Raw genomic sequence first — 26466 nt, forward strand, 5'->3', positions numbered from 1 at the left:
TTTGTAAATATTTGTAGCCTTTTTACCCCTCAGTTTGCAGTAGGGGCACTTAAATCGTGGAGCTTTTCTGCAATCGTAAGCAACTCTGGTTACATAAAGGACAGTGATGCTTACTGGTAACATTTTTCTTCTGTCAGTTGTTCTTACGTGGACTCCGAATACTTTCTTCTTGAGTTGTAATTTGGTAATCTATAAGTGATTTTAAGATGATTGGATTATTGTTATTATTGTTATTACATACAGTCATGTTAGTTATTTAACAGTTTCATACAGTTAGTAACAATCTAACTACTCTACTACACATTTCAACATTTTCTTTTTTTTTTATGTAAAAAAAATTTTTCAAATTTTAAAGTTCCCGCCCGTGGACAATTGGGAATTTTTGAAAAATTATGGAAATTTTTGAAAAATAAAATTTTTTGAAAAATTGAATTTTGTGATGGAAATTTCAGAAATTTTTGCAATAAAAAAAAATTTCCGTGTCGTTTAATGGGTTTCTGAAAAAAAAAAAATATTTGTCAGTAAAATTAAAAAATTTGAAATTTTTGGATAATTATAATCTACATAATAATTGACGTCACTATTTTCCTTGAAAATTTTCTGTAAAGTAATTTTTCTTAATTTTCCAATAATTGACGACTTCCGTCTAACGAAAAATTTGTTCCTTTAATTCTGAAAAATATAAAAAAATCAATAAAATTTCTACCTAAAAAAAAATGCGCGGGTCAAATGCCCAGCAGATTATTTTTTTTTCATTCCCAAAAAATGGAAAATTTGAATTCTATTTTCCCGCACAAATTTCGTAACAGTCAATCGCAGCTGACGAAATAAAAATTAAACAAAAAAAATATATCACTGAAATATAATTTTATTTTTAGTCTTTTTTTTTCAGTCAACAGTACAAAGTCTATTAAAAAAATAAAAAAATTACATAAAGCGCTCGAATTCATTTAAAATATTGCAAGTAACCGGTTCCGCAGGATGTTTTCTTCTTATGTGATCCTGTATATTGAATTTCTTCTTGCTGAGTTTCCCGCAGTACGGGCACTTGAATCTCGGGGGTTTGTCACAGTCATATTTAATATGCGCAGTGACGGCACTCTTTGACGAATAACTTTTCCGACATCGCGGACACTGATGTCTCTCCGTTTTGTTAAAAAATTTTCCATAATCTCTCCTCAGTGATTTTTGGACGTACCAATTCATCGACTGCAGGTGTAGATAAGCTGAAAAAAATCATTACACATTAGTCAAATCAATGAAAAAAAAAAAAAAAAAAAATAATTAATCCTTAACTCTAATTAACTATAAATTTAAAATTTACAATTTTAGTACCCAGCAGCTACCCAACTGTACAGTTAAATTTAAAATATAATTAATTAATTAACCATACACTTTAATAAATTCCTCTTTATTTATTTACATAATTATCTAATTCAATTGAAATAATTAACAGCTAAGAATTTTCTATAAAAGGGTCCCGTGGAAAACAGTGCTGGAGATTTTCCAAGTCGATCGCGAACACTGTGGCCGATGGATGCTTGCGCTTGCAGTGTTTGTAAACGTCGGAATTGTACCGAGATTTGTACGAACAATGCGGGCACCCAACTCGCGGTTCTTTTCCACCGCAAGCGCGTCTTATGTGTCTCTTAAGTAAATCCTTTGTTGAGTAGCTGTAGCAGCAGCCTAGACATTGATAGGGCTTGTCGTTCCATGGGCAATAATTGAACCAGCCATCGCGGCGGTTCGAAAATTCTGAAACATAAATTTATATATTTTTCAATTTTTTTTTTTTATTGTATTTTCTTTTTTAGACACGGCAATTTATTAGTTTTTTTACCTTGTGTACATTTAGGGAGAAGGCGGGTAAAACGGGACAGGGTAGGCAAAACGGAACACCTCGAAAAAATATATTTTTTAAAATTTAAACAAAAAAATTTTATTTATGATTTTTTTAAATGAAAAAATTTGACTTTTTTTTAAGGTGGTCCATTTTTCCCGCTGGAAAATTTATCTACACATGCATTCAAAAAAAAAAATTCACTTAATTCAAATGCACAAAAATTCATAATTTTGTTGGCGGTCACTTTTTACCCGCCATTCCCTATTTGAAATTTCCTACCGCTGTTTATCTAGCGCCGAGTACCAGACTCGAACCCTAGACCTTCCTCTTGCCGAGAGTCTCCACGCGGCTACAGAATTTTAAAAAATGATCTTATTAATTGCTCACTTGAAATTTATTTATCAGTTATTTTTTATTGATTCTTGTAAATATCTAAGGCGTAAATATTACAATTAAAATGCTTGGTACGTATATGTAAATATATATGAGACGTTTTTTTGCTCCGGTATGTACAATATGGACACTGAAATCTTGGCTCTTGACCGCATTCGTATCTAAGGTGTCTCGTCAAACTCGCTTTCTGTTTGTATGAACTTGTACAGTTTGGACATGGATACTGTTTTTTATCGGACAGCATTGGGTCGAAAAAATCTTTCAAGTCTGAAAAAATAAAATTCATTTATTTTATTTATTTATTTATTCATTATTTTCAATAAAAAAAAAAAAACTAGAGATTAAATGAAATGGGATGATTTTGAGATAAATTTTGAAATTTTCTTTATTTTTTTTTTGTAAATGCCATGGAGGTACACTTGATAAAAATATTTTTTTTTTATATAATAAGTTAATACTAGAATTTAACGGAATTAAATTGCAATGGCTTGTGGGTGTCTATCACTACGGGTAATTCCTCGGGATGAACGCGCTGTATGTGGACACGGGCGTGTTGCTTCCATTGGGACTGATAATTACAGTACGGACATTTGTATCTCGGAGGTTTTCCGCACTGATTTCGCAAGTGAAATTGTAACTGATTTTTGTGCTTGAATGTTCTTTTACAATTAGCAGTAGGGCAATAATATTTAAAATCCCCCTCTTTTTTACACGCTTCCATGTCATTGTAATCGTAATCTGAAAAAATATAAATAATTTTTTTGTTAATAATTATTTTGTGAAAAAAAAAAATTTTAATATTGAGAGAAAGTTAATTATTTTGAAATTTACTTTTAAATAATTAATTTTTGGATGCCTGTAAATTAAAAATTATTTTAATTTTTTAAAAATTGATTTCTGGATTTGAGAAAAAAAAAAAATTTTATTGAAAATAGAAAAAGAACCGTAGGTTGTTAGATTTTTTGAGTTTCTAAAAAATGATTGAAGAAATTTTTTAAAAAACCCGCGAAAATTTAAATTTGAATTTCCAGAAACCAATTCTGTTCTTTGAGTTCTGCAAAAATAAAAAAAGAACAAGTTAATTATTTTGAAATTTACTTAAAAATAATTATTTTTTGAATTTCTGTAAAAAATTTTTGATTTTTTCAAAACTTGATTTCTGGATTTGAAAATTTAAAAAAAAGTGAAATTAAAAATAGAAAGCCACCGTTTAAAATTTTTGAATTTTTAAAAGTGATCATATTGATTTTTTAAAAAACCCGCGAAAATTTAAATTCGAATTTCCAGAAACCAATTGAGGCCTTTTCTGAAAAAAAAAAAAAAATAATCAAGTAAGTAAATAATTAAATTATTGCAACAACTAAATTTTTATTAAAATACAAATAAAAATACATGAATTTGAATATTTACAATATCTGACATATTTTTTAATAACTTTATTTATTTTTCATCATATTTCCCTTGAAAATATACTCAGCAAATCCCTTCTTATAACCAACAGGTGGCCGGGCGCTGACTTTTTTTCCATGAAATTTTTTCCCATGCAAGTCAACGAGTTTTTTTATCGTCGTCGAGTAGCCGCATTGTGGACACGGATATTTAACAAGCATCGGACAAGTTTTCATGTGAAAATTCAAATCATTTCTGCTCAGAAAAGACTTTGGGCAGCCGCGATTCGGGCACGTGAATTTACATCCCGTCACGTCCTCAGGAATTTTAAACGTCACTAATTTCGCTCTCGCTGTCCGTAATTTTTTTTCTAAAACAAATAATTATATAAATTTATTAGAATAGTCAAAAAAATTACAAAAATTATAAAAATAAATTTAAAATAATTTCGGTTAAAAAGTAAAAAATAAAAAAATTTGACAGTTATTTTATTTAATTAAAAATTACACTGAATTGTAAATAAAATTGATTACAAAATATAATTATTAAAAATTAATTGGATTAAATATTTATTTTGCATTTATTTTTTATGTGATTTCTCCAGCTGCTTTTCCACTTGAATGTTTTTTTACAATTGTCATTAGGGCAAATGTAATTAATAACTTTTTGCAGGGGCTGGTAGAGCTCCACAACCCGAGGTTCTTTATCCCGATGTACATTTTTAGTGTGAGATTTAATGGAACCGCTCCATGTTGATTTGTAATTGCAGTATGCGCACTTGTATCGCGGGGGTTTCCCACAGTGATATTTAACGTGGGTTCCCAAATGTCGTCGCTCTTTGAAAACGCTCGTGCAATTTGGATTTGGGCATGCGTACTTGCGTGTTTTTACTTGAGTACTGGGCTGAATAGCTTGATGATTCCCGTAATAGCTGGGAATGTTTCCAATATCCATGTACGAGAAGAATTCTGAAAAAAAGTAAAAGAATTTTTGTTAAAAAATTTTCTTGACGAAAAAATATAAGGGATGGAATTTTTTTTGTTTTACATAATTTACATTTTTACACCCAAGTAGAGAAATAGTTATTTATTTATTTAAATTCTTCATGTATTTTATAAAGAAAAACAGATAATAAAATAAAGTATAATAGAATAGAAAAAAAAACCAAAGGTCTTTGGTGATAGAAAATATTTTTTAGAGTATAAAAAATTGTTTATACTCTATGTCTTTTTGGAAACTTGAATACATGTTCAGACATAGAAAAATATTTTATTTTATTTTTTAGATAATTTTGATCGGTTATCTTTGCATAGAATTTGAGGCGGCTCAAAAAATTCAAAGTTAAAAAAATCGCGGGAATTTTGAAAATTTATTGAATTTTTGTTTTTTTATCAAAATTTATTCCTGCCAATTTTACTATAAATTTTGAGAATAATTTTTATCAAGTAAAATTTGTCAAAAAAATTTTGAAAAAAATCAAATTTCAATTTTTTAAATTTCAAAATTCTTGAGCGACATCTTAAACTTTTCAGCTCAAGCTCTTTAATTTTTGTTCTTACATTAAATTTTTTGAAAAACACATTTTTCAAAAATGAAGAATCAAAAAAATAAAAAATGATAATAATAATAATAATATTAATTGTAGTAATAATCATAACAAAAAAATATTTATTTATTTTCTGTTTTAACGTGAGAGTTAACGTGGTAATTATATCCAGAGCTGGATCTAAATGTCTTATTGCAGTTATCGTAAAGACAAACAAATTTTCCCGGCTCTTTAAGCGAATAAATTTCAATGACCCGCGACTGGGTATCGCGATGTTTGCGGGTCGCGTGTTGTTTCACACCCCGACGGCACTTGGATCGATAATCGCACGATGAACATTTGAACCGCGGGGGTTTCCCGCACTGATGCTTCATATGGAATGTCAATGACGCTTTCCTTGAAAATACATTTCCACAGCTTTCATTCGGACATGTGTATTTTTCCATCTCAACTTCGACTTCAGTGTCTTGAGGTTCGTCCAAAATTTCTGTTTTTATTTTTTTATTCTCCGTTTGCTTTTTAGAATCTGAAAAAATTACATAAATAAACGTCAATTAAATTACTCGACTATAAAAAATTTCTATTGAAAAAAAAAAATTAAATAAATTTTTTTGATGCACACCATGGTGTGCACAAAATTAAAAACGTCTATAAAACTGTGACGGCAACTTTTTAAAAAATTTTTTTTTTTCAATTACGTCACACATGTACTGTAAATTATTATTTCAACAAAATCTCACCACATTCGAATTTCATATGATACTTCAACTGACTTTTGTTACTAAAAGTTTTATCGCACACGCGATTGTAACAAACAAATTTAATCTCTTCCTTTTCTCTTTTTATTCTTGACCTCAGAACCGGACCCTCAGACTTAATACGATCTAACAAAATTAAAGGAATTTTGCTGTCTGAAAAAAATAAACAATTTTTTTTTGTTATCATAATTAATTAATAAAAATAATTATTGTAAAAAATTAATGAAAGCGTGAAACAATTAGACATCACATGAGTAATTAAAAAACAATGTTACACCAACAATGCAAATGAGTGTGAAAAATGAGACAATCAACACAAAGTTAACATAAAATTTAAAAAAATTCAAATTTATTAATACATTTATAAAAAAAACTCAACGATTAATTATTTTTTACAGTAAATAAATTTTAAAAAATTAACTGGTGCGTAAATCGACGGCATGAAAAGCGCGACCGGGATGAACTTTGAGCGAATGATTTTTAATTCTATTTTTAAAACTATTTTTGAAATCGCAGTAGAAACATTTGTAGCGCGGGAGTTTCCCACATTCAAAATTTATGTGCGCGGTTAAATTAGATTTCCACTTGTATCGCTTTGTGCAATTCTTGTTTGGGCAGGAAAACTGTTCCGTCACAGATTGTGATTCGTCACTCACACACTGGAAGCCCGCTGGGTGACAAGTCCCGCAAAGACGACACAAGTAATTTTGACGGTTTATCTCTTGGGATGAAATTTTATCTATAAAACTGTAGGGTTGACTTGCGTAAGGTGTCAAGTAAGTCGGCGCTTGATAGGCTGAAAAATAACAAATATTTTTTGTTAGAAAAATTTGATAATTTTAAAATAATTTTCTTTTTTATAAAAAATTTTATACAGTTTTTGATTTTTTAAAATTATTTTATTTGAACCAAAGTACAAAATGTACAAAATTTTTATTTACACAAATAAATTCATATTGCGGCATGTCATGCGCCTTAGCTTTGAAAAAAATGTCACCTGTGGACCAAGAACGGATTTATTTTAAAAATCTGAAGTATAATTCAAAAATTAGTAGAAAAATTTGAGACAATTAGTGGCACCGTTGATTAAAAATTTAATTAACCAGGAATTAAACTGAAAAAAAAAAAATTAATTGATAATTAATTAATAGAGTCGGGCCATTTTTATTAATTATTATATCGAGTAATTATTAAAATATTGATATTTGATATTATTATTGTAATAATATAATGGAAGTCTTATTTATTATTTTAAATGTCAAAAATTTATCGCTAATTATATAATTATTGCGTTAATTCAATAACACACGAATATTGGTCAATGTTAACAGTCTTGGTGTCCTTACATCAATACCCATAGATAAATATACCCACTGTAAAAACACGAGTTTATTATTTTTTTCGCACACATACTTCATATGTAATTCAAAATTACCGCTACAATTAACACACTTATAGTAATTGTTAGCACATTAATTAGTTATAAATAATTATCAAGTGGCGCCAAATCCCAAGGATTCAAATTCTGTAAAAAATAAAATTTTTTTTTTGTCTAAATTTAAATGTCAAAAAATAAAACAAAAAATATTTATAATTTTTTTTTTTTGTTACAATAAAAATAATAAATTTTTTTACAATAAAATAACATTTATAAAATATAGTACGGAATGTTATCGAAGTATATTAATAGTTATAATTAATCACTGGTTAAAATTAAAAAAAAAAAAAACAATCATAAATTGAATTTTAATTAAAACAATGACTAGGTTATGGCGGAAAATTTTTTACGCGCATCGTCAAAATGCCGTGACGATGTACAATTTATATAAAATATAATATAATTTACAGTCCAAGTCCATTAAGTCGGAACTTTTCCTTAAACGCCCCCCCCCCCCCACTACAAATACACCCTCACCCATTCTGTGCACATATGAGTGCATTATTCATATATATAAGAGCGCATGCGCTGTAGATTGAATTTTAAAGGAGAAGGAGCATTCGATAACTCGGAATTTCCCGAAAATTTCCTCTCCTTCGACTAGCGGTCGAACTCAATGGAATTCGACTGTAAACAAATTTTGATCCATCGGAAGACTTTCTAGCCTACTTTTGACGAAAGCTTGTACATTTCAATGATACGAGCACTTTGCCCTGAGTGATTGTGCTCCATGTGTGACTTAACACCGTACTTCCATATCGACCGGTACTCGCAGAACGGGCACTTGTACCGAGGAGGTTTTCCACAGTGGTAATTCATGTGCTTTCTCAAGTAACGCTGCTCTTTGAAAACGCGATTGCAGTCGCGGTTCGGGCACGCGAACTTCATAGACTTGTTGCGGGACAATGAAGTCTGAGGTGTCGTAAACCGACGGTACTTCGATAAGAATGCTGGCGGGTAACCTGAAAAATAAAATTTAGATTTTTTATGTAATTACTGTTCGAATTGGTAATTATTACTAGTAATTAGTGTTAATTATGGACTATTTTTTTCACATGCTTTATACTAAATGCAAAAAAAAATTGATTTTTTTTTTGTATTTGTAAAAATAAATTTGTTATTAATTTATATTGCAGACCCGCAATACAAAGATCTAGATTTTGATTTCAATAAATTTTCAAATTTGATAATTTTTTTTTTAAATTTGAAATTTTTTATAAAAATATATAACAAATTTATTTTTTCATATATTTTAGTTCCGGCCGCAGATTTTCGATAAAAAAAATATAAGAAAATAAAAAAATTTTCAAATACTTTACCTCAGATAAATATTCGAGAAAAAAAATTGAATTTCAATAAAATTTACATTTTCAAAAAAAAATTCTGCCCTTAATGATTTCCGTCTGCAAAAATAATTCAAAAAATAATTAAATATAAAAATAATAAATTTTCAATTACTCGAAAATTTGAGATTAAGTTTATTAAGATAAAATGAAAATTACAATAGTCACAAATAAATAATTACTATAATTAATTTTAAATGAACATGTGTGAGTATTATAATTATAGAGTCGAATTCCATTAACTCGGGCCATTAATTTACGGAGGCAAAAATTTTCCAGAAATTCCGACTTATCGGAAGCCACTAACACGCATGCGCTCTTACATCTGCGTGTATAATGCACTTATATGACACAGGCCACAAATGTGGAGCGTCGGGTGGGGGTCAGCGTAACTTGGAGTGGGGGGGATAACGATTAAGGGGAAATTCCGAGGTAATGGAGTCCGACTTAATGAACTTCAACTATGAGTTTTAATTATTAATGGATAATATTACACATAAAAAAAAGTTAATTTTTTATTTTAAGATCAACTGCGCAGGTTTCGAAATCAGGATGTTTAGCTTTCGTGTGTTTTTTAATATTTCCTTTGTGATAAGCGTGATAGGGACAGTAGAAACATTTGAATCTCGGTGATTTCCCGCACTCATTACTCAGATGATAGACCAGTCCTTGTCTATATTTGTATCTTTTGTAACAGCCTTTGTTCGGACATTGATATTTACGTGAATCAGCGAACGGGTTGTACATTTCGACAATTTTAATTTCTTCTTCCGGGTGGAGTCTTCCCAAGTGCAATTTCACATTCGCTGTGTTGTGGGACTTGTACTCACAGTACGGACACTTGTATCTCGGTGGTTGCCCGCATACGTATTTAATATGTCTAACTAGACTCTTTTTTTCCGAAAATACGCTGCCGCAAAAGTCGTAATTGGCGCAGAAAAATTCTTGGGTTTCAGATTTTCGGGATTTCCGCCTTGAGTTTCGCCGCTTTAGAAGAAAATCTGAAAAATAAAATACATTTTTTGTGTTAGTAAAAATTTTTATTATTTTTTATTTTAGAAATTTTTTTTGGAATAAAATTATGGTCATTTTTTGTAATAGGGTTTTTATTAAATTTCAGTTGAGAAATTAAATTATGGGAAAAATTTGTTTATTTATTTAATAAAATCATACAGTTGTAAATAATTATAAAAATTATATAAGTAACAACATTGAAAAAATTTTTTTTAAAATTTTAATAAAATTCGACTGAAAAAATTCTTAAATTCTACAGAAAATTTTGAATTTATTAAAAAAATTATAAAATATTAAATTTTAATGAAATTTTTGATTTTTTCTAAATAGAAAATTTTTCAAAAAACTTGTAATCTTTCAGTTTAAAAATTTTTGAAAATCATAAGTTTCGCTGAAAAATTTAAAAAAATCAAATACTAAAAATTATATGAAAATTTTTTTTATCCAAAATTCAAAAAAAATTTTGAGTTCTTCTCAATTCTACTAAATTCTCAAACGTGAAAAAATGAGTAAATACAGAAATAACAAAATTTTCCGTGGAAATAAAAAAAATTTTCTATCACAATTAATAAAAATATAAATTAATTATAAGATCAATAATTGAACATGTCCACGTTATCGAATTCTTGGCCAGCATGATGTTTGGTGACATGTTCAATAAAAACGTAGCGCCTGAATGTCGAGTAATCGCAGAACGCACATTTGAAAGACGGCTCTTTCCCACAAACATAGCGCATGTGTTTGTAAAGACTACTTTTCACAGAATAAACTCGATGACAATTCTCATTCGGACACGAATAGCTCTCGCCTTTAGCAATAGGCTTGACTTTATTCAGCTTAACCACGTGAGTTTCAACCCCCGGGTGTTTTTTACTCGCATGCTTCTTCACGTCATTCTTCCAGTGCGCCTTGTAGTCGCAGTGCTCGCACTGGTATCTCATTGGCTTCTTACAGTGATACCGCAAGTGGAAATTGCGTGACTGACGTGATTTAAATGATGTGTTGCAGTCCAGATTGACGCACATGTATTTTTTTCCGGAATTTCTTGTACTTACACCCGCTCTTGTATTGAGCTTTCTTTCGAAAGTTTTTAGTAACACTATCGGTGTCAGGAAAGCTGAAAATATAAAAAAATATGAGTTAGTAAAAACAATTAATTAATTTTTTAATTATTAATTAACTTGAAGTAAAAAAATTATGTCTAAAAAAAATAGAAAATTTATAGAATAAATGTTTTCTTTTAATTATAGAATACATGTCATATAATAATAAATATATATGATAACAATATATATATTTTTTTATGTCAATATCTTAATATAATTAATTAATTTTAATTTCAAATATTTAATTAATTATTTTGTACAAAATTTAAAAAAAAAGTCCTAATAATTTATAATTTTTCTCAGAAATTTATTCGTATGAGGTAAGATGGTCACCTAAATGAAAAAAAATAAAAATCAATTTTTCAAAATTTTTAAATTAACGATTTAAATTTTAAAAATTGCCGCGCTTGTTATTTTCTGAAATTTAAACAAAAAATAAATACTTTGTAGAAGTAAAAGGTTTAAAGAAGAGTTTTAAGAACAGAAAAATATAAGATGTAGTAAAAATTTGTTTTTTTTTAAATATAAGAATATTTTCTCCTGCGACTGCAAGGATTGTACAGTTCAATAACATAAGTTTCAACATCCGTGTGTTTATTTCGCGCATGCGTTTTAATATGGGCCTTGTGATGGGACCTGTAACTACAGTGGGAGCACTTAAATCTCGGGGGTTTACCGCACTGGTGATTAACATGTCGATTACGATTACTCTTATCATTAAAAACGCTCTTGCAATTCGGATTCGGGCATGCGTATTTAATCGCTTCTATTCGAACCCCGGAATTTTTCGGGTTTTCTCCTCTAAATTTTTGCGTCTTTACCGTCTGGTAAATTCTCCTATCTGAAACAAAAAAAATAATCATATTAATATATATTCCAAAAATATATAAATTCACATAAATTGATACACAGCCGAGGAAAATAATTTTTCTCAACAAATTCTTTATATACTTTTTTTTATTAATTATTATAATAGCGAATAATTAATTACTCATTAACTTTGTTAATGTAATTACGTTTTTTACATGGATTGTATAATTCAATAGCGTAATTTCTGAAAAATCTATGGCGCGAAGTGACGTGAACTTGAATATCGGATTTGCGGTGCGACTTGTGGTTGCAGTACGGGCATTTATACCGCGGCGGTTTACCGCACTGGTAATTATAGTGACGATTGCGGTTACTTTTATCTGTAAATACACTATCGCAGTTTGGATTAGGGCATGCGTATTTAATAGTCTCGATTTGAGAAAATTTTTCGTCGTCTGCCAACTTTTTCGGCGGGCGACGGACCCGCGATATCAGCCGCGGCTTAATATCTGAAACAAAACCAAAATATTTTATTAATAATTATTTTAAATACTCAATTTTACTAATTACTAATTACTAACATTTTATAATATATATTAGTAATAAATTATCAGCAGGAATTTAAATGAAAAAATGTTTGTCCTTTGAAAAAATTTTATAAATTGAATTAATTATTCAAAATTAAAATAGTACAATTCAAAATATTTAATTAAAAAAAAAAGTACATAGTTTGGAAATTAATCCATTCATTGAGTGATTAAAATAAAAAAACAATTATTGCCCAGGTAAAAAAATTCAAGCCAAAATAATGATAAAATTTTTTTCTCAGCCAAAAAAAACCCAAGTAATGAACGCGAAGCTGAAAATTAGGCCGGAAAATGGTCGATAATTAAACTTGAAAAAAAATGGAAAATAGGCCGATTTTATTTATCGGAAAATTTTCGGGCTGTTTATTAAAAATAATAAAATTTCGGCGTGTTTTCGGCCAACTTTCAACTCCCGAATTGAAAATTTATTTTGAAATTCAAGAGTTTCAATCGGAGTTTTCATTCAGGGCCTTTTTCAATAAATTTCTATGACTTAAGTGTAATTTCGTCAAAATTTAGGCTTCATAGAATAAAATTGTATGATTTCGGCATAATTTCGGTGAAATATTTTTACCCGGGTGACAATTTAAATTAATAATCCATTGAAAATTGTCTCTCTATAATAGAAATATCGCGATTGGGATGTTTTCGCTCGGAGTGTTTTTTCAGACTACTCTTAGAATGTGATTGTAGATAACAGTAGCCGCACTTGAAACGTGGAGGCTTGCCGCAGTGGAATTTAATATGCTGGATCCAATTCCTTCGATGAATGAACCGACGGCGGCAATTAACGTTTTCACACACATATCGACCGTCGTCACTATTGTCAAGCACAGGCTCAGTTTCTAATGAAGCTGATGGAATTCGTCTTGATCGTGTCCTTCTTGATTTGCGGCCTGAAAAACATTCAAATTTTTCATTTAATAAAATTTAAATAAAATGGAAAATTAAAATAGAGTATTTTAATAAACCGAAATAAACTTCCGGGTGAAATTTACAGATGAAAATAAGTTTGCTTAAAATAATTGAAATTTTTTTTTGAGATTTTTATTTATCAGACTGATAGACTAAATAATAAGTATAAATTTTTGTTAGTAATATTAACAACAATTATTTAATATTTATAGTGTAATTTGGCCAGAAACACTTTTCAGTACAAGATGTTGCGTTGAAACTTTTTTTCCGCACTCATATTTCTGGTGCCGCCACAAACTCGCTTTGTACATAAAAACTTTATTACAATTATCATTTTTACAAACGTAACTTTTTGTTTTGTCATTTGTAACTGACTCTTTTTTCTTAAGTTTGCTAGTACTGGGCTCAGTTAATTTAGGACGTAGTGATATTTTAGTGGTAGGGAGGCCAGGATGTTTTTGATAATGGGAATTAACCGCGTGTTGGACAATATCGTTAGGCTCGTCGGCAATAAAATTACACTTGTCACATTTATATTTAACCGGTTGCGCAGATTCTTCTTCTTGATACTGATCTGGTTCAATAATCGTCTTCCCAGAAGAAACTTGGCCCTCATCTTCGTCGGCCATTTCAGTTTTTACGCAACTTGGGACTGATTTTTCTTGAAAGCTCACCCGCAAGGGAACTCCTGAAAAATAAATTATTTTCTGTTAGTAAATTTTCACTTTTTATTTAGAAAAAAAATCTATCAATTAATAAAATAAATAAATAAATTAATTTTTTAAATTAAGCATGTAATTAATTAGTTGTTTTGTTAATTAAAATTTAAAAAAAAAATGGATTTAAGTTGAAATCTGAAAAAAAAAGTCATGAAATTTTGAAATTTTAAAATTGAATTTTAATATAAAAATAAGTAATTGAATAATAACATATTTTTTAAATATATTTCTGTGATATAAAAATACAAAGAATACAATTTTTTAATGATTGATAATAATTTCAATTTTTTTGATTAATATAATGATAGCAATAATAATAATGAATAATATAAATGTATAATGGCACTAATTATCACAAGTACAGTGAGTAATTAAATACTATTTAAACAATGTCATATATGACAATAAATTTTTGAGGTTAGTAACAATAAAACTTGAGTATAATAAGTATATATTGGCACTGAGTATAATAATACATGGAAATAGTCAATTTTAATTAATATCTGATCCATATTTGAATGGCAACTCAGATATAGTCACGATTTAATTATATTTTTTTTATATAAAATATGAGATTCAAATCTGTGTTTTATATTTCATAGATATGGTAAAATTGTGCTAGCGAGTGAATGTACTCGGACGTTTTCGGATTTTCCTCCCACTTTAGGTGTTCTGTGCGCTAAATATTCTCCCACTTTTTTTGCGCATGCGCAGTTTGAAAGTAATCAGTAGTGGGGGTGATTTGAAGTTGATTCTCTCTCTGGGACAAGTTCAGACAACATTAACCTAAGAAATTTAAATGAGTTGTACACTTGAATAAAAAGTTTAATTTGATCTGATATTTTTTAAATTTTTTAGCGCGGGAATTTCAAAACAGAAATAATTAGAAAATATTTGATTTCAATGGTCTATAAGTATATAATTCACGTATATCAATATCTAAAAGCCCATGTTTTTTTTTAGAATGCATCATAAGATTATTTTTTATATGCGACTTTTTTCCACAGTGAACGCATTGAAAACGCGGGGGTTTTCCGCAGTGGTACTTAACATGAATGTAAAGAGAGTGTTCACTTTTGAATATTTTATCGCATATACTATTAGGACAAGGAAACCCGATGTATTGCCCTTCCACCAAAATTTTGTTCTTCGACATCAGCAATTTCCGCTGGATTTTACTTTTCTTCGGCTTGACGACCTGGTCCGCATCTTCTGTAAAAAAAAACCAAGTGGTCTATTAGTTTAAAGTTCACGTAAACAATATTTCGATTTAATTTCCTCCGTTAATCTTTTAAAGAAAAACTCTGAACGACAAATCATTAATAAATCTTTCGGAATTCCCATCGAAAATTTCTACAATCCCAATTACACTTACGGCCTTCATATCTCGGTGATTGGCACATACTTTTAATATGTTTATCAAGAACTCGTGTACTTTTGAATATTTCTTTACATGCGGGATTAGCGCATGCGTTTTTGTTATGATTTTCTCCAGAATTAGTATTTAACTTATCAATATTTGGTGTAGAAGCTGTGCTATCGACAGAATCATTGTCAATTCTCGTCAATCGAACCCACGGAGCTCTAACTTCTGAAAATAAAAAAAATTTCGTTTATTAGTAAAAAAATTTATTTTAAATTCCAACTTCAGTTTGAATTCCCATGGAAAAATTTTATATATTTATTCTTCAATAAATATATACATATATACAGCATAATACTATTTTTTGATTAGTAAGGACAGAAATTTTGAAAAAAAAATACATTTTTGTTAGAAATTGAGAACATACGAAATTCAGTCAAATTTAATTAACTGAAAAATAAATAATAATGATCATAATCATTACTTATAATTAAAACAGAGTATACCCAGACAGCACAATAGCAATACAGTAGAAAATTAACATGCCATAACCTGAAAAAAAATACATTAATTAACATCATTTCTTCCATGAAAAATAAAAAAATAATACTACTAATAATATATGTTTATTAATGACGTCATATATATTTTAAAATCGTCAGTTACAAAGAATATAAAAGTAATATCTATTAGAACATCTATAAAAGAAAACAAAAATACTAAAATTGTTTTAAAAACAATGGTTACATAAATGAAAATACAGTTTCTGTACTTTAGTACTCGTAAAAATCATAATCTAAAAAATATGTTTCCGTTCAATTGTTGAACTAAATAAGCAAAAATATTTTGAGACCTGGGTCTTTAATAATAAAAATTTTAATTAAGAGCTCCGTATTGATTGTGTAATTATTTATAATAATAATTGTAATTAAGTATATAGTAAATAGGGATAGTATATAGATTCTTAATCATCAGAAATTAAATTTATGAGCCGACATTCTAGCGATGGGTGATTTCGGATCACGTGTTTCTTAACCTGGCTCTTGAAAAATGCCTTGAATTGACAGTAGTAGCATTTGAATCTCGGCAAAAGTTTCTTGCAGTCATACTTGACGTGATGTTCAAGTCGTTTTCTGCTGGCGTAAACTTTCTGACAGTTTTCATTAGGGCAAATTAGTTCACCTGCCACAGGATTAATCAACCCAATAACTGAAGTTTTGCATCTGCGGTGCATTTTCTTGGCATGATCTTCAACAGTTTCGCGCAGTAAAGCTTTGAATTCACAGCGCGAGCATTTGAAATTCGGTTTCTGGTTGCAAATTTTTTTGAGATGTCTGTTGCGCGACGCAATATTTTTGAAAGTTCGTCCGCAGTTCAAATTCGGGCAGCTGAATATCCCAACACCCGAAACAGTCGACACATTTATCTCCGACTTTATTTCAATATTCGACTTGACCCTTATCCGCGGCTTGATGTCCAGTTGCTGCGGCTGCGGCTTGACGTCAATTAAATCAGGTTCGATTTTCGGAATTATTTCAAGCATCGGAAATGTTTCAAAAGCTTCAAAACTGTCATTTGCGTCCTGGCCTTCAGCGCCTGGAACAAAAAAAAATTTTCCCATTAATTCTGTCCTGACCTTCAATGTCCAGGTGGGACTGAACTGAATTCTTACCCGATGTCGAGGCCTTGTAGAGTTCAATCACACGGGTGTCGTCATCAAAGTGCAGCCTTTTGGCATGGGCCTGAATATTTTGTTTCTTCAATGATCTGTAATTACAGTGCGGGCACTTGAATCTCGGTGGTTTTCCGCAGTGATATTTTGTGTGAATATACCGTGAGTCCTTACTCGTAAACACGCGGTCGCAATTTTCATTTGAGCATGCGTACTTGACGTCCCCAATTCGGATGCAAGTTTCTTCATAATCTATAAAACAAACAATTAAATTTTATTAGTTTTAAAACACGGCATTTAATAAACATACACATATATATACGAAGACAAATATATATATGTATATACATATATATATATACATATACATATATATATATATACATATATATTTCAATACAAACTAATAAAAGTCAACCAAATGCATTCAGAAAATATGAAATTATTATTAATTAAAGTACAATAAAATGTTTAATATGCAGTACAACAAAAAATTATTATTATTAATAAAATAGTTATTAGTGGTAGTAAAATAAAACTAAATACAGTCGAGTCTCGTTATGAGTCCGCTCGTTATGAGTCCGTGAACCAGGATTTCCACGGAAGACCTTCCCCCTCCACAACGTGAAAAAAAAATTAATTTCAGAGTCTCAATATGAGTCCGTATATTCATGAAAAGAAATTAAGAGTTTATTTATCATATTAGTCCTATTTACATATAAGAAACATAACACTCAAGTCAAACGGACTCATAACGAGATACTGGAAACAATCACGTACACACTCACACGCTTAAAAAGTAGGGGAAGTTCAACTCACGACTGTCGCCTGCGCTGACAGAGTGGGGGTACACAAATTCTTAGAATTATATTCCCCTACACCCCTTTATGCGGGTTCATAACGAGACTCGACTGTAATGAGTAATTATCCAGCATTACTTAAATCAATAACGCGAAAACGAAATTGTCTTTGCGAATGTTTAGTACGTAAGTGCGTTCTCATTGTGTATTTAAACTGGGACTTGAATGGGCAGTAGTGACATCTATATTTATGATTTTTGTTACAGAACTTCAAATGGTGTTTTAGTGTTCTAATAGTTTTGTAATTTCGCATACAATTTTTATTAGGACAAGCAAAACGTTGCACCAGAGGTCTAGTTTTTTTTTTTTTATTAGCACTTACTGCTGATAAATTGCGATTACTTTGTCCTAAAATATTGTTATCATTAGTAGGGGGCAATTCAACGAGGTTAGAATTTCCATTAACTGCTGAATCAGATTCAGATTTTAAAATCGCGCGTTTTTTCATCGTAAGCTGGCGCTTTTTAGTTATTTCCGCTCTTTTCTTCAAAATTTCGGCGCGCTTTTTGTTATTCAATTCAACGCACTTTCTAATATTTGATTCGCAGGTTAAATTAAAATCGCTTTGTCTTAAATTTTTTTTAAGACGTTTTTTATTTTTCTTAATTATCGGACGTCGTTGAATTGGTTTTATTGATGGTTTGTTATCACAATTATTAATATCGATATATTCTTGATGATAATTGTTAAGATGATTATTGTGGTAATGATTTAATAAATGACGATTTTTATTACGTCGGTGTCTGCAGTGAACTGAAAAATGGGTATTTCGACTTTTTCGTTTATCAAATACACGGTTACAATTAATATTAGGGCATGCGTATTGTACAGATTCAATTTTAATCGTCGAAAATATTTCTTGAGAACATTCTTCTGTAAATTCTTGAGGTTCCTTTTTTATTTTAAATATTGTCACGGCCGGCTTACAATCTGAAAAATATAAAATGAAATAAATTGTTAGTGTTAAGTATCAATACTGATGATCTTCAAACAACACATTTTTTAGGTTAGTTCATTTAAATTTAAAATAAAGCGTTAATTGGACAAAGAAGAGGGCAATAGATTCATGCGATTTATTTTATTTTATTTTTTTTAAAAATATAAATAAATTAAGACTTAATAAGCAAGACCTATACTATAATACTCTGAATCATATTGTTAAATACGTATATAATTTATCTGAAAATAAATAATTAATTAAAATATTGCATATGTAAGTCTATTATTATCATTTTCATGTCGGGATGCTTCTTAATCAGATGACTTTTAATGTTCGTCTTAAGATGAGAGGTTAAGTCGCAGTACGAACACTTGTATCTATGGGGTTTCCCACACTGGTGTTTAAAATGTCGGTTACGGTTGCTTTTGTCATTAAATATACTCCTGCAGTTCGGATTCGGGCATGGATACATAACCCCCTCGACAATAACGTCCTCATTGTCTTCATAAACTGATTTTTTTCTCTTAAATTTGAATCTTCCCAAATTAATGAGTTCTGAAAAAACAAAAAAAAAACACTGTCAGTTGATACTTTTACGGTCGGCCATTTTGTCGACATTACATGCATCTAAAAAAACAGCCATTTTTAATTGTTTAGTTTATTAATTTAATTAATAAGCTAATAATTTAATTAAAAGCGATAATTGAAGTTATTAATTATTTTTAAATATTTCATTAAATTATATCATATGTATTGTTTGTACAATGCAATGGTCTCAGTGCGCACATTTACAATGCGCAGGTCACAATTGAAGTTAAGACAAAATTTTTTGTCATTTCTTCTGTATCTGCGATTGCGCCCCCACTTATTGGTTTAGTCTACATCCGGAAGTTCTGTAAAAAATAAATATTTACATTAATTTAAGAAAAACAAACAAAAAATAACATTGTTCAGTCTAGACAAAAACTTTGTTCGAATGAATCATAGACTTTTTTAAAATTTAAAACGTCAATTAAACAATTTATTTATTAATTAAATAATTACAAAACTTAATACTTTTAGTTTAAGTACTAAAAACCAGTGAAAAAAATTACACAACAAACAATATTGCATTGTTTTTTTAAAATTAATATAGAGGTTAGTTTTTTTGGAACATGTTCATCTTCTCGTCAAAATATTCCAACATGGCGACGGATTCATCTGTGTTCGATTGCTCTTGAGTATCAATTTCGCGATATTCTTGATCTGGATGATTGTTCCGTGCGTGATGTTTCAAGTTGCATTTGTAAAATGTTCTGTAAGTGCAATACGCGCACTTGTAACGAGGTTCTTTTCCACACTCGTAATTAAGGTGAGCCCACAAGCTTCTTTTGGCTTTGTAACTTCTTTTGCAATTGTCGTTAGGGCAAATATATATTTCAGCTTTCAACGGACGGTTCATTTCTATAACGTAATTTTCTTGTTCTGGATGCTGGTATCCCGTGTGATTCCGGACGTCATTTTTGTCACGTGACTTGTAATCACAATATGGACATCTATATTCCGGTCGCTTATCGCACTCTAGCATGTGTCGCGTTAGACTCGTTTTCCAGGAAAATACTTTTGTACAGTTCGGATTTGAACAATGGTACTTTTGGTGTTTTACTGTTAAAAATGATCCTGATCCAGATGTAGATGGCGTTTGATACTCGTGAAACTGATGCTGTTGATGTTTATTAGAATTACGGGATTTTCCCATAAAGAAATGCGACATATGGAAATCTGAAAAATAAAAAAAATTTTTATTGTTAGTAAATTATATATAATACTCATATATTTAACATTTTTTATAATTGTGCAAACATGCTTATATTTGTTAACTTATATTATATTTGCAAGTATATATTTTAAAAATATTAAAATTAAAAAAAAAAATTTAATAGTATTTTTAATTAAAAATATAGTGTGCAGTTTTTCAAAATATATGTTTATTAAATAAGAACACTTTAATATTGTACAGTTTGTTCGGTAGTAAAAATATTCTTATATGTTTTTGATTTTTTTGTAAGTTTTTGATGTGAAAAAAAAAATCCCTGAATTTTTCGGTAAGCGTTAATTTTCAAACGCCCTATCAAAAAAGTCCATGGAGGATTTTATGGGAATTCATATAAATCTATGGAAGACATTATGGAGGCATAAAAATCCATGGGGATCATGATAAGAAAGTAAGGAGTTATATAAGAATTCATGGGAACATAAAAAAGTATGGGAACCTGAATTTTCATACATGGATATCATATAGGAAACTATAGGTACCTGAATTTCTATATATGGTTACCGTATAGGAAACTGGGTACCTGGATCGCCATATGGAAAAATATGGGTGCCTGGATTTCTCCATAGGAATTGAAGAAACTTGGAATTCCATTTATGGATTCCCCATAGAAAAATTCATTTATGGATTCCCCATAGAAAAATCCATTTATGGATTTCCCATAGAAAAATCCATAAAGGATTCCATACTAGATTCTCATAGGGATTTAGTATGGTGTGAATTTCCATAAGAAGGAAATCCATTCAAAAATGCCATATGGGAATCTAAGCCGGATTTCCACATGGATTTTTTGATAGGGCGGGTAAAAAAATTAGTTGTTACTATCTTCGCCAAGTAAATCAATGCACTGGAATGATTTATCAGGATGAGCGCGTAAGCAGTGACTTCTTACGCGGCTTTTGATACAATTTTTGAACTCGCAATAGTAACATATATACCGGGCCGGTTTTCCACACTCGTACTTAAGATGAGTGGCTAAAATAGTCGGAGATTTGTATCGTCTTCCGCAATTCGGGTTTGGGCACACATAATTACGCTGTAGAACACACGGATTGTATAATTCCAAGAGACTCATTTCTTGACCGGGGTGTTTTGCGCGTGTGTGCTGTTTAATGCCGTCTTTTTTCAAAGTTCTGTACCCGCAGTGTGTGCACATATAGCGCGGGGGTTTGTTACAGTAGTAACGTGAGTGGACATTGCGATCGCACTTATTTTTGAATAAGCTCTTGCAATTAGCGTTAGTGCACGCGTATCTTACTCCTGATGTGGTGTCTACTGAAAATGCCGGAGCTTTTCCAGATTCGGTACTAATATTTTCATCTCTTTGAATTGTCATGGAAAAAAGTCCGCGCCCAAATCCTGTAAAAAAAATTTTATTATTTTTACCAGACTCAAAAACAAAAAAAAATAAAATAAAATAATAAATAAAGAGAGGAAGTAGAAAAAAATGACGTTAGATGCATTCAGAAGAAAAAATGGAGTTTAAAAAAAAATAATAATAATATATATATATATTTATTTTAAAATGATTTATTGTTCAAATCGATAATATAGAGATGTGCGTTTTGATGTTTTCGAATCGAGTGTCTTTTGACGTCACTTGACTGAAACGCTTTGTAATAACAGTACCCGCACATAAATCTTGGCGGTTTGTTGCACCAGTGTTTCATATGATAATTTCGTGAGCGTTCATATTGAAATGACTTATTGCAATTTGGTTGTGTGCAAAAATACTTTTTAGATGATTTTGAAAATTTTGAAAAATTTCGATTAGCTCTTCGGGATGAAATTATGCGGCGTTTTTCTGAAAAATAAAAAATATTTCAGATGGTTAGTAAATTTTCTAATGTATTTTCAGTTTTACATATATGATTAGACATTATTGTTAATTGTTTTAATAAATTTTGAAAAAAGTATTTTCAGAAACATTTTATTGGTATAATCAAAGCAATACAAAAAAATAAATACAAAAAAAATTCGTGTTAAGGAAAATTAAAGTGAACAAAACGTGATTAAAAAAGTGAAAAAAATAATTATGTAAATCTTCGACTTTTGCGCATTTTATTTTCAAATTTAAATACCCGCCATTTTTAAAAAATTTGAAAATAATTTAAATTTTTCCATTTCCATGAATAGAAACTTTAAATACGAAGTAAAACAAAATGGCGGGTGGTTCATGCAAGGAATGAATCTGCGTAAAAAGTTCGGATTTTAAATTTTAAATTAAAAATTAATGAGTATAAATAAAAATGATTAATTAATAAAATCAACTGTCCATCATATTGACGATAAGAAATTCTTTGTCTGGATGTTTTTCTCTCCAGTGCGGTTTCATTCTTTTCATGAGATTTTTCTTGAAATCGCAGTAGAAACACTTGAAACGCGGGGGTTTTCCGCACTCGTACTTCACATGCTGGTTTCTGTCGCAAATTTTCTTGTACCTTTTCTTACAGTTATCATTCGGACACATGTAAGTTCGCGAGGTCATTTTTGAAATAACTTTCGAAGATGACGGGTGCAATTTAACGATATTGAGTTTCAGCTCACGGTGTTTCTGACTCGAGTGCGATTTAACATAAGCAGGTTGGGATGATTTGTATTCGCAGTAACCACACTTGTATTTCGGCTGCTGGCAGTCATTTTTCATGTGGATTTTGAGGTTACGCTCGGTCTTGAATTTCTTTTTGCAATTTCCATGGGGACAGGCGTAACGTTTTTCTTTGATCTTCAAAAGCGGCTGAACTTCGTTGAATTCATTTTCTAGAGGGCCGTTTATGATCTTATAGAGAATCACTCGCGGAGTTCGAACTTCTGTAAAACATTAAAACAAAAATTATTTTTCATTACTGCAATTTAAAATTAATTAATCGTCAATTAATAGATAACAGATAGAAAAGTTTTCTGGTCCGCATTCCCCGAAAAATTTAGAAATAGTTTATGAAATTTATGATCAATTCAATTTTTATTTACTAATGTAATTAATTAAATAAATACACAGGAGTTACTAAATACAATTTTTTTTTTTTTTTTTTTTTTTTTTTATGAACAGAAATCGGGTCTTTTTTCTTCATCACCCTGTTGGAAAAAAAATTCTAATTTATTTTATGTAATTAAATTTATAGCAAAGTAACAATTCGTAATTCTTTATCTGGATGTTTTTCTTTATGATGATATTTGACTCTCCCTTCAAACCAATTTTTGAAATCGCAGTAGAAACATTTGAGACCCGGTGGTTTTCCGCATTCAAAATTAACGTGACGTGAACAATCTTCTTTGCGCCTGTAAGCTCGATTGCAGTTTGAATTCGGGCATAAGTATTTTGGTTTTTTCGGGTTAATTGAAAACAATTCGACGATGCTGACATCTAGAGTTTTGTGAATCGAGGCTGAGTGTCGCTCAATGGTCCACTGTTTGTGCGCTTGGTAATCGCAGTGGCCACATTTGTAACGTTTCGGTTTATTGCAGCGATATTTCATGTGATATTTTAAGTCACGTTCATATTTAAACGTCAAATTACAGTCAGAATTCAAACACGCGTATCTTCTTTCTTTAGATTTTGAAACTCTTCCTGGCGATTCGCTGCCCGATCTTGATGCGACCTCTTGCGGATTATCTTCAAACTCATCTGGAAAACAAAGACACTTGTTAGTAAAAATCATTTTTCATTTCCTTAATACAGATATCATAATTTCTATCTAAAAAAAAAACTTCACTACAGTCCCGTAACAGAATACAAAATTTTAAAATCAAAATAAGAAATAATTGACAAATTTTTTTTGCAAAAAATTATAAAATAAAATGTCATAATTAATTTATTTTCACTCTTGTGATATTTCTCGGCAGATTTTCATATTTTGAACACAAATGTCCTTCAACATTTGAAATTCGGGTGGATTTGTAATCGCAGTAGCCGCATTTGAATTTCGGCGGTCTGTTACAAAAATATTTAACATGAATTCGTTGGTTCGCTTGATTATCAAAATTTTTCCCGCATTTTAAATTCGAACAAACGTAATTTTCAACTTTAGCGTCGCTTGGTTTCGGGTTACGGTTTCTGAGCTTTACAGGAACTTTAACACCTGAAAAAAAACTAATGTATACTTTGTGTTAGTAAAATCATATATTTACTATGACAAACATTTTTAATCGAAATTTTATCAAAGAAAAAAAAATTATTGAATTTTTGGTTTCCATAGAAATTTTTTTATTTAAGTTTTTTTCAATATTTTCTTTTTTTAAAATTTATTGCAGTCTCATTACAGTGTAATATCAAGCATATGATAAATAATATACTACATCGAATTCCATTGACTCGGAATTTCCCCTTTATCGTGACCCCCCACTACAAATTACGCTCTCCCTCATATAAATCTAACAGCGCATGCGCACAATTTATTCTCTAAAAAAGAAGGGATATTCGACAATTCGAAATTTTCCGAAAATTTCCTTTCCTTCATCGATTAACGGGCAGATTTAATGAAATTCGAGTGCAAACTTAATTGAATTGATTTAAAATCGAAGGCGGATAAGTCATATTATATTCTCCAGTAGATATATATCGCACTTCTTGATCAGGATGTTTCAATCTGCTGTGCGTATTAATACGGCTGATAAAACTATTTTTGAAATCGCAGTACAAACACTTAAAAAATGGAGCTTTGCCGCACTCATACTTCAAATGTTTGTTCAAATCATATTTTATCTTGTATTTTTTATTACAATTAGCATTTGGACAGACAAAAGTCCCGACTTCTTTGGGTGTTTTGTATAACTCGATAATATTAAGCGGTGAATTTTTGTGAATGCTATTCGAGTGAATCTTGACATTTGAAATTCGCGGGGCTTTGTACTCGCAGTAGCCGCACTTGAATCTCGGAGGCATATTGCAGATATACCTAAGGTGAATTCTCAAAGAGTCTTCATTTTTAAATATTTTACGGCAGTTTGAATGCGGGCACTCGTAATGTTGGGAAGGTTTTACTTTCATGTAACTCGGCTTTGGCGGTCGGCCCCTGCGTCTTGTAACGAAAACTGGCGTACATTGATAATAATCTGTAAAATAAAATAAAAGTTTATTGTTAATAAAATAAATTATTTTTATTACCAATAATTTCAGTTTATTTTACCCGGTTTTGTTAAAAAAATGATTTTAATGCCCTCATGCATCTAAGATTTTTTTTAAATTATAAAAATCGATGAAGTAAAAAAAATTTATTGAAAAAAGTTTCTGTAAATTTATTGTAATTATTTTTTATCAAGGTATGTTCCGGTTTCCATATTTATAAGGTTTATATTCTGAAACAAAAAAAAAATAATTTGTTAGAATTATTTTTCAAATTTTTTTTATGTACGAAAAAAAAGATTTGAAAGTAAAATAAATGGATTTAGTGATACAAGGACTTATCAAAATATTGCAATTTTATTGTTCATGATTATTGTAAAATAAGTACATTCTACAAAAAAACTATTCCATTAGTCTCACAAATGGTTACCAAAAAATACTTAAAAGTAGTTTTTTGTGCTAATGTGTATAAATATGACAGAAATAGCAGTTTTGCACACTAAGTATCTGACATTAAAAGTTATTAAGATTTATAGATCATATATGAAGCATATATGGTTCATATATCAAAATTTGGCATACATGATCCATATGTAGTTCATATGTGAAAATTTGGCATACATGGTTCATGTATCAAAATTTGGCATACATGATTCATATATCGTTCATATGTGCAAATTTGGCATATATGGTTCATATATCAAAATTTGACATACATGATCCATATATGGTTCATATATCAAAATTTGGCATACATGATTCATATATCGTTCATATGTGCAAATTTGGCATATATGGGTTCATATATCAAAATTTGGCATACATGATCCATATATGGTTCATATACCAAAATTTGGCATACATGATCAATATATTGTTCATATGTGAAAATTTG

General features: G+C 29.9%; 1 protein-coding gene across 16 annotated transcripts in view; it reads right to left on the reverse strand.

Annotated features, from left to right (window-relative positions):
• LOC103576317 (longitudinals lacking protein) overlaps positions 1–26466 on the reverse strand; it is a 145662-nt gene that overhangs the window by 26135 nt on the left and 93061 nt on the right. The window contains exons 7-9 of one of the 16 annotated variants that reach the window (XM_053738318.1): positions 18492–18686; positions 16897–17148; positions 16108–16820 (exon numbers count right to left, since the gene is read on the reverse strand). The exons of 4 other annotated variants lie outside the window; for them this stretch is intronic. In XM_053738318.1, the coding sequence (XP_053594293.1) occupies positions 16189–16820; positions 16897–17148; positions 18492–18686 (1079 nt within the window). In that variant the 3' untranslated portion in view covers positions 16108–16188. Of the gene's footprint in view, positions 1–2603; positions 2975–4096; positions 4594–5278; positions 5698–5911; positions 6083–8821; positions 9712–10302; positions 10842–12760; positions 13124–13256; positions 13831–14729; positions 15074–15236; positions 15453–16107; positions 16821–16896; positions 17149–18491; positions 18687–22708; positions 23321–26466 lie in introns of those variants that run through there. 11 more of the 16 variants (XM_008556474.3, XM_053738325.1, XM_053738329.1 and 8 more) reach the window with 11 other exon arrangements.

This window comes from Microplitis demolitor, chromosome 4 (assembly GCF_026212275.2).
Source record: "Microplitis demolitor isolate Queensland-Clemson2020A chromosome 4, iyMicDemo2.1a, whole genome shotgun sequence".
Taxonomy (NCBI): domain Eukaryota; kingdom Metazoa; phylum Arthropoda; class Insecta; order Hymenoptera; family Braconidae; genus Microplitis; species Microplitis demolitor.